This window comes from Quercus suber, unplaced genomic scaffold (assembly GCF_002906115.3).
Source record: "Quercus suber isolate HL8 unplaced genomic scaffold, Cork oak 2.0 scaffold_562, whole genome shotgun sequence".
Taxonomy (NCBI): domain Eukaryota; kingdom Viridiplantae; phylum Streptophyta; class Magnoliopsida; order Fagales; family Fagaceae; genus Quercus; species Quercus suber.
In genome coordinates, this window is record NW_027070007.1 from 112,492 (window position 1) to 122,556 (window position 10,065).

The 10,065-nt window shown below is 35.2% G+C and overlaps 1 protein-coding gene across 3 annotated transcripts; it reads right to left on the bottom strand.

Moving 5' to 3' along the window:
• Nucleotides 1–2,550: 2,550 nt before the first annotated feature.
• LOC111997850 (F-box protein CPR1) lies at nt 2,551–6,768 on the bottom strand. Of its 3 annotated transcripts, XR_010625318.1 has the most exons (3): nt 5,510–6,768; nt 3,596–3,928; nt 2,551–2,892 (listed from the first exon to the last, which is right to left on the bottom strand). XR_010625318.1 is itself a non-coding variant. In XM_024029981.2 (2 exons), the coding sequence occupies exon 1, from the start codon at nt 6,644–6,646 to the stop codon at nt 5,519–5,521; it is 1,128 nt and encodes a 375-aa protein (XP_023885749.1). In that variant the 5' UTR covers nt 6,647–6,768; the 3' UTR covers nt 2,551–2,892; nt 5,510–5,518. The 3 variants fall into 3 exon arrangements, 2 of the variants coding, with proteins under 2 accessions (XP_023885749.1, XP_023885750.1); XM_024029981.2 differs by lacking the exon at nt 3,596–3,928; XM_024029982.2 differs by lacking the exon at nt 2,551–2,892 and having other exon boundaries at nt 3,264–3,928.
• Between the last annotated feature and the right edge of the window lie 3,297 nt (nt 6,769–10,065).

A 10,065-nucleotide genomic window follows, 5' to 3' on the forward strand; every position in this document is an offset into this window, starting at 1 on the left:
ACAAAGAATATCTGAGAGCTTGATATCGCCAATTACCCTCAGCTTTCCCCCAAATTCCATATGATGATGAAAACTTCATCAAAACAGCACTTGAGTCACCAGTACTAGTAACAAGAATCCAGTTCACCTAAGGCCAAATGCTAGTCCCCAATAGCTAAGTTTGTGGTAAGTGATAACAAAATCAAACTAATTTTATGCTTAAGCAATAATTCACACCAAGACCCTTGATGAGAGCACTAGAAAAGGAAGTTCCATAAACTTACACGGTCAGTGTTGGAAGTGCCCTCGTTAGCAAGGATCAAAAAATCAGAAAATTTAAGCACTATATTATTCATAACAACTTACAAGATTTACCATAAGTGCAAAATCCAAACAATATTTACAGTATTTTACTAATTTATCAGAGTTGCACACAAACAACTGCAATGTATTGGACACAAACTACACAATTCTAACAAGCAAACAGGTGTATAAATTAGCATAAACAATAATTGCCATTTTGGAAAACCATGACTTACATTTACTTTTAAAACATACAAATATTAAAAAGATACCCCATAAGTATTTCTAAAAACCAAAACAGAAGCCAGTGGGGACTAAACAAAGAGTTATGCTTGCGCCACAACTTGCCCACGTAGCGAGTTGTGAGTGCTAGGGGGTGATGTTGGGTCCACGTGCCACTTTATGCGGCACTCGTGGGCTATTTCTACTTACCCTCGAGGCCACTTTAGCTAAAAGTGAAGTTTTTTTTTTTTTTTAAAGAACCAAAGAGTGAAGATATTCTTGCATCATGTAGAAATTTTCCTCAATCTTGACCAATCCAGCTTTATCATCCTTAGTTCATAGAGTTACATAGAATTTCAAGGCACTTTCACATGCATGACCTCATCCATTCCAAAACATTGCCCAGATTGTGGGCTTGATCCAATGTGGGTAGAAAAATGCAATATGGGAGATGGTAAGAAGTTTTCCACTTATCTATAATCAACAATTTATATCATATAAACAAAGAGGTTAAAACCATTCCTTGAAATTTGAACAAGAAGCAATGAATTTTTCCAAGAGCTTGGGTCATTATTCATTATCGTGAAAACATAAAATTAAAAAAGGTCACTATAAAATTACCATAAATAAAAACTTTTAGCACATCTATCTATACATTGTAAATTAACAGTGGCAGGAAATATGAAATTTGCTTGATAAATAAGATTACTCAAAGTTGACAGTCAACACTGACCACTTTTCTAATATCAGTAATAAATGATTATATTAAAGAAATTTTGAAATGAAGCTGAACAATTTTACGTATACATGCTACATAGTCAACTATAACCTCAATATAACCGTCAACCACAACCTAGATAGGCTACCTATCCTCATAAAGCCACATAACTAAAGTAATCAATTAGTAAGAATAAGAATTTATAGAATAGTGCCATATCGAACATTGCAGATTCATATCTAATGTATAATAAATTCCAAGTGCATACAAGAACAAAATGAAAAAACAATCTTTTTTTTTTTTTTAAGGAAATGCATCTTACCTATTTTCTTTAGCATGTAATTGCACCGTTGGCAGGGCAAAACAAGACTCTCAACATAAGCATCAACAAAATTAAAAGAATAGAGCCTTCTGGATCAGAAAAACAAACTTATATACATGTACAAACGTCACAACCAAGGTAAAAAGAATAGGCTTAATCCCATTCCCACAGCCAATAAGGACTGAAAATGCATGTAATTTTGCAAATACCTAATTACTAATCAAAGACTTACAGGCTGAAGCACTCATATATAGAGCCATATGCTTAGGTTAATGATAATACAAAGATCTATCATAATCATGAGTTTCTCACATAAAATAAAAATTAAGTATCATTCATTAAATTCCAATATGTCATTTCAACTTTGCATAACATAAAATAATGAATAAAACCAAAAAAAAAAAAAGTTTGATTTTGAGATTTTCTTCATTGCTTATTGTTAACACAAACGGTAAAATAAAGCCATGTGCGCACACACACCAGAGTCTTGTCTTAATTCTCTTAGACTTATGCTAAAAGACTAGAACCATCTAATGCAGTTTGTAGTTACCATTATTATTTTTAACAAAGAGTAGAATTCCCCCATTCGAACTCAGTGAGTTGGGGGGCCTCTCCCTCCCCTATTTCTTAGGAATTGTATTGATGTAGTCCCAAAACAAAGAAAGCCCTATGAATCTCTACTCTGCCTTTCATGTGCATAAAATATGATCTTCACTTCAATGTTTGAACAGAGGTCTGCATGACTGATCATCAACTCCATTTTGTTTTCTCTTAAACTTGTCATCATTGTAGGATATCAAAGATTGAATTCAAATTTTATGCATGACACACAATCAGGAAAATAAAATTAAAGAACATACGCTACTATTTTAAAATGTATCCCAACAAAACCCTTATTAGATGGTAATAATGTAATCTGAAATTCTCTAACCACCACCCCCCCTTTAAATTTTTATCAATAGAGACCTTTAGACCCATTAGACAGGTATGACAAGTATCTAGTTGATTGAGCAAAAAGATATTTAACAGAACTAGGCAGTATATCCTTGTTTACACACACTACATTGGCAAGCATCTTCATCGCAATGCAAGCATGGCAGACAAAATTAAATGCTTAATCATTTCTGTAAATACACTAAAACCAAACTGCAAATCTTAGAAAATATAACAATGGTGAAGCCACAAAAGGAGTTTAGCATAAAACAACTACAAGTCATTTTGACAGAATAAGCTAATTTAGTACTAACAAACTATACACCATCAAAGAGCTTTGTTGAATCTTTTCTTTTGCTGAATTAATGTCTGTTACTCATTTGGAGCTCATCACCACCCATGATTGCACGAGGTCCTACAAGAATTTAAGAACTATAAGTCCATTCTTTTTTAAGTAATAAATGATTATATTAAAGAAATATTGAAATGAGGACAAACAATTTGAAGTATACATGATATGCACTAAACTATCATCTCAAGCTGCTATTTTTCAGAACTTTATTGGACTGGTTCTCTGTGTGGAGAAACCAACCTTTTTCTTCTATTTTGAATTTACTTGATTTTTGTAATGTTCGTTTTTGATTTGTTCATCCCTGTATACTCCCTATGTACTTGGGTGTCTCCCTCTTTTTGATATCAATGAATCTTTATTACTTATCAATAAAAAAATATAATTGAGAGTGACCACAACCTTGATAAGATATCTATCCAGAAGAAAAACCATAATAAGCATGAAATGAGTCTTACTGATTTTCCATTTTCAATCAATATGTAACTACACTGTTGGAGGCTTTATCAAGTAAAACTAGACTCTCAACATAAGAACCCACTAGAGTACAACAAAATCCGTCAATTTCAATATCCTTAATCATTTGGGTATCTGTATTCCACAAGACAAGCCCTCCTCTATCATTTAATGCAACCTCACCATTCCTCCTAAAGCCAACTGGACATTGTTTGGCCAATCCCAATTTCAGATATTGATGTGTAAATTGTGTCCACGATGATGCAACACCATACTCTTTCATCACCCATATATTGAGCTTACCACCCCTTACCCTTTTTTGAAATCCAGCAATAGAATTTCCATATACGGAAACACGAATCCACACCATCTTCCCTGGAAGTTCCAGCAGCAGAATTTGGCGGAAGACGTCATCCCCCAAATCGAACACCAAAACAAACAGTTTTTATCATTAGTGACAGCAATCAAATGTAGTGCCCCATTGGCAAATGCCTGTGGTCCATGAATAAGTATACCGCACATAGGAGGCAGAGAAGCAGTAGCACTAAGCATTCTCCATTCACCAGTGGAGAGTGAGTAAACCTCAACCACCACGGGTCAAGACTTTCCAAAGCCGTCACGACGACTACGCAGCGTGGAGAGAATCCTGACCACTTTATAATCATTAGTTTTCGGATCAAATCCAAAACCAATAGACGCATGGAACAAAATGTGTGTATCAAAGGTGACATTGGAAATTTTTTTTCATTTTTTTTTAAGAGTTAGTTACAAGATTCAACCTATGAGTCTATGACATTAGCTTCTGGTAATTATTTTTTATCATCAAAAAAAAAGAAAGAAAACTCTGACAATGAAATGAAGGACAAAAAAGTCCTTTTATATTGTTGATGACATATTCATACGTTTCCAACTAGCTACTCAAATGATTTAGCAAGAGGCACAACTCCCCCGATGCTTTTTTCTTTTTGATAACCTAGGGAACATTTCTAAAGAGGAGTCCTTTGGGCTTCCTTATAGCCAGTTTTTTTTTTTTTTTTTGATAGGTAATCACAGATTTTATTGATAATAAAAGTACAATGAATTTACGATAGTAAACTCACTGCACTGAAAATTCCTTATAGCCAGTAAAACCTATAGGCAATTGACCCCACCCACCAGAACTAGTTGTTGGGTAAACCATAGTAGTTTTAAGTTGATGTCTTCTATTTACATAGTTTCCCTTTATTGTTTTCACTAGTGTTAGCCTTTGGCTTCTACTTCATACAATTGTGTAATTTTTCTTTTCTTGATAAGTAAGTAGAATTTCTTTATTGAAGTAAAACACTTTATGTTCATGATGATGAACACAAAGGATCAAAAAAAAAATTACACAATCAAAATATTGTGTAATAGAAAATATTAACTCATCATCAAAAGATTAAGAGGGAGAAAAGAAAAACAATGGTATGAAATGGAGTCAACAAAACAATACACCTAAGCATAACTACTTCATTGGGAGTAAAAACAATGACGCAAATCATGCTAAGGAAGGAAAGATAACAAAATAGAGGTATGAACAGGTCATTTCCATATCTTATTTCTTAATCACCCAAAGCAAGCAATACCAGCTAGAGACCTGCTTTCTCATTCATTTTCAGTAAGAAATAGGCATTTAAGGCAATAGAAGAATTAAAATGTACAAGCAAAATCTTTAGATTAAACAGATTACATTTGACAAAATGAGAAACTTTTTGAATAAATAATACAAGGAGAACTTGAAGAACATTCAGTATAAGTGTGAAAACAAGAATTAAAGGAGGTTGTCATAAAATTGTCAGCAAATAAACAATTGAGCACGTCTATCTATACTTTGTAGATTATAAGTGGCAGGAAACATGAACTTGGCTTGATCAATAAGCTTGCTCAAAGTTGATAAGCAACGCTGACCACTTTCTTTTTTAAGTAATAAAATATTAAATTAAACAAAATTTGAATTGAGGACAAACAATTTTAAGTATATATGCTATGGACTCAACTATCACCTCAATTTAACCGACAATGACCACAACCTTGATAAGCTATTTATTGTAAAGACAAAGTCACTTGATTAAGGAAATGAATCAACTATAATGAGGATTTATAAAACAGTGTCATATTCATATCTAATGTACGATATTATCAATGCCAAGTATATATAAAGAACAAAATGAAAAACCATTAAAAAAAAAAAACATGAAATGCATCTTACCTATTCTCGTTAGTATGTAACTGCAACGTTGGAGGCCTTGTCAAGCAAAACTAGACTCTCAATGTAAGAATCAATAAAATTACCGTCATCTCCAATTATCCTAAGATACTTAATCTTTTTGATCTCAGGATTCCAAGAGACAAGCTTTCCTTCACCAAATACGAATACAGCATCCCCATTCCTCCTAAAACCTATTGGCGTTAGCATGGCCTCTCCGAAATCAAAATGAGCAGTAAAAAATGGCGTCCATGACGATGCAACACCACACTCTTTCATTACCCATATACTGATCTGATCCATCTGATCAATAAACACAGCAATGGAATTTCCATATACAGAAAGACGAGTACACATCATCTTCTCTGGAAATTCCGGCAGCAGAATTTGGCGGAAGACCTCGTCCCCCAAATCGAACACCAAAACAAACTGTTTGTAATCATTAGTGAAAGCAATCCAATGCAGTGCCCCATTGGCAAATGCCGGTCGCACAGAACCAATTATAGCGCATATAGGAGGCAGAGAAGCAGAAGTAGAAGCAGTAAGCATTCTCCATTCACCAGCGAGGAGTGAGTAAACCTCGACCACGGGTCGAGACTTTACAAAATCGAAAGGACTATCGAATATGGAGAGAATCCTGACCACTTTATAATCGTTAGTTTTTGGATCAAATCCAAACCCAAAAGACAGGCCATGTGTGTCGTCGGCGTTGACATTGGGATAAGGAAGTTGGAGAAACTTTCTCACACAAGGGTTCCAGAGAAAGATTCCCTCAGCGTGATTGGAGAGGCATATCAGGCCGTTACAAGTACCGGCGACACCGCGAAGGTCTGGAGCAGGAGCATGGAAAGGGGAATCAAAGCTGGTGTATACAATGAAATCAGGATCGTCTTCTTTATGCAATGTGTAGACTTGTTTGCCATTCCATGAGATGTTGAAGAGGAGGAAGAGGTTTTGGCTTTTGTTGTGGGAGTGGTGGAGATGGGTGGAAATGAAAGTTGGGTTTTTGATTAGGGATTTCCAAGTTTTAGAGACAGAGGTACAGATGATAATGGATTTGATAGGTAGGAAAGTGAAAATTTGTGTAAGAATCTCATCAGGTAAATATCCCCATCCAATTGACTTGTTGCTGTCTGACATTGCCCCCGATTTCAAAGAGAGAAATCTGAGAACCAACGAGGGACGAAGGTTAAGGAGTGTGGAGAGAAGGCGAGACTGAACTCTGGACTCTGGACTTAAAACGCAAAAAACCTTTCATTCTTTCTTTTTTTAATATTGTTTTTGTCCATAAAATTTATTTGTATTCTTTGTTTTTTTTAATTATTTTTTTGTGCTTGAAGCCTGGGAAAATATTATCATGCTTGTCGGTTGTCACTTTGTCCTTAAAATTTTAAGATTATTTTTTTGAGAAACTACTGAAAAATGTTTTTCTACCATCCCTAACTTTTTAAAAATATATTTTCTATTGTGAATTTGAATTTTTTACTAGTTCACCTCATGTGTATCATTTTTTTTCTTCCTCTTTTTAAATGCAATGGCTCATGTCAAACCTATCAGATTCTTTACTATTGGAAAAATAGTGTCACCTTGCTAGACCCAAAATAAAAGTTAACCAGAATTGACAAAATGGCAAAAGGTATAATGTTTGAATAATTTAAGACAACAATTAACTTTTTAAAGGTCAAGAGACCCAAAAGAAAAAACCAAATTCATGCAAACTTAATGAAATGGAACAACATTTTGGCCTTTTTTTTAAAAAAAAATTTTTTTTATAGGATTTGAAACTCCTAGTATTCGCTATCTAATGATTGTTATTTACGATTAGATCAGGATACCAATTATTATTATTATTTTTAGTATAAGTGAGATTCGAATTCAAGTTCCTTATTTGATGACAAAACACTTTTTAGTTGAGCCAATTACGGTTTTGAATTGTTTGTTAGTAGTGATGGGAATCTTCCATCTAAGTACCTTAGTTCAACTACGAAATTCTCTTCGTCTAAGTTCATTCGTTCTTTTTCATCCTGCAAACTCTAGCAATAACCTTCCAACTTGGGGGAGGACAACTATGGACTATGGACTATGGAAGAACGATACCTCCAAATGGAAAGGAGTGATCTTTTAAACCAAACGGCATTATCTACACTACACAAACCCATCATCTTCAAATATGGGCATGAATCTCGAGATTCCTGCCTTCCATCATTGTCATCATGTCCATTATACCATGACTTCAATAATTATAAATGCAGAAAATCAAGATAGAGGTGATTAGAAACTAACTTTATATAAAGACCATACAGCACCACTCCAAAGGTATGAGAGAAAACCCATGGGAACTCATGTTTTCTATATTTTTTGGTATTTGTGAGTTTTGCCGTAAGTTTCGGAGAAATTTATGTTGGCACTATACCGATACCACTTTAATTGATTTAGTGTTATCTTCTTACAAGTCTTCCAAAGCTCACGTTTGGATGAGTTGCTCACTTTAAAGACTCTTCAACGCCAACTTGTATTGTTAATTTGTTAAGCACTTTTATTCTCATGCATTGGTTAGTTGTATTGTTAATTGGATTTGATAAGGAGTGTTCTAAGGGCACAAGTTAAAGCAGCTCATTTAATAATATAATGAAGTTTTAAAGAGATTAGATAGCTCACTTAATGGAATATTTTGGCCATTTTATGCGTAGTAACTATGTTAAAATCCTAATACTGTCATTTGTCTTTTTTCGCTAAACAAAAGGGGGGACAAGGCCGACCATTGTGATTCACCCCCTAGGCATGACCATAGGGTCACCCCCTGCTAGAGAATGTTGAATTGAGTCATAGCTACTGACTGTGGTCGGAGGTGACCACAGACCTCACCCTAACCCCACAAGAGAGCTAGAAGTTTGGGCTAGTTGCAGGCAGAATCTCACAGTTCACCCATTGGGACTTGAACATGGGACCCAATGCTCTCGCGTTCACACCAAGACTACTAGGCCAGCTCTCTCGGCGGTATATTGTCATTTGTCATAATTTAAATGTGTTAAGTAAATTTTATTTCTTTATTAAGCTCAAAAGTACAAGAAGAATGACATTGACAATTACAAGATCATTCGAGTATCTTCACGATACAATTACTAGTGATTTTTGGATTGAATGGCATATGAAGCTTCAAAGGTGGATGAACTTGGAGTATGGTCCTCCTTTCCTATAATAATTGATAAAGCACAGAATCAACCTCGTCAGTATGCTCCTCGTCAGTGCCAATGGACGAGCTTTTATAATTGTTGAGAAAACAAGAGATAAAAATAAAGGACACCAGGGTGGCACCAGCCAAATACCCTCTAATACTTAAGTCAAATAAACTCTATTATAAGTTCCGTAATCGATTTTTTTTTTTTTTTTTTTTTTGTCCGTTTTTCCTGAGCTTGTTGGCTTTATATAGCCTAGCCTTAAGTTAATGCGTACTTAAGTCAAATAAACTCTATTATAAGTTCCGTAATCGATTTTTTTTTTTTTTTTTTTTTTGTCCGTTTTTCCTGAGCTTGTTGGCTTTATATAGCCTAGCCTTAAGTTAATGCGTTTGCCCGTTGCACATGAGTGATTTATGGCATTGATGGCAATGAAGTCTCTCAATGAATAGGGATTTGTAATGCCCAGATGGCTCATTAAGGCCATTGTAATGGCTCTCTAGCCGTTTCCCATCTTTAAGAGGTTTAATGGAGTTTATTTCTGTCTTTAATGTGTCTGTTTCCTTCTTTTCGACTAATGATCAGGATGTGTTTACGATCGTCCATACTGATGGACGACTCATTTACTCACATATTCGTCAGTTGCCCCTCTATTCCATTCTCGTCTATGTAATGGGCAAGAACTGAAATATGATCGGAGGTGATGGTTCGTATCTCTTCGTTTCTCGAAGTTTTCCCTTTTGCAATAAATGTGATTCAACCTCCTTGCCAGATGACAAACACGTGTCCTTGTTCTATTTGCAACGTGTGCAAATTTTTCTCGATTTTGATGCGCCTTAATTTCAGTTTCTCCTTTTTTAGAAAAAAAATATTTCCTCTCCCTCTGCACTTGAAGCTTCGGAGGATTTTTGAATTTCAAACTTTTTCCTGGTAAGGTCCATCTTCATGCTTACTTGATGGTTGATTTTGATTTCTTTAGTCAGGAGTGCCCCTCGATTTTTTTTTTCTTTGTCAGACTAGGAGTTTTTCTTAAATATTCTTCTGGTCAGCATCCCCTGGGTAGGTTTGTTTGTGTCCCATTTTACTGCCCACAAGCCTGTTCTACTTTCCCTTTATCCCTTGATTCGCCATTCCTTGATTAAACACCATTTAGGGATGAACACAGTAGAGCATAAGGAAGGTGATGTTAGGTCGAGTGAGTTAGAGACAGGGTTATTGTCAAACGCTGAATCCTTGGGTAAGGTGGTTGACACTGCTGTGTCGAAGTTGCCTTCGTCTTCTTCTTTGCCCCCTTTGCATTCCGTTTCTGAAACTTGTTCCTTGAAAGAGAGTCCTTTGAATGGGTTTAGGAAGAGATTTCAATTTCCTAAAGGCACCTACATT

Excerpts from the sequence above, each read along its gene's own strand:
- LOC111997850 (XM_024029981.2), bottom strand. The coding sequence starts at position 6,646 with ATGTCAGACAGCAACAAGTCAATTGGATGGGGATATTTACCTGATGAG.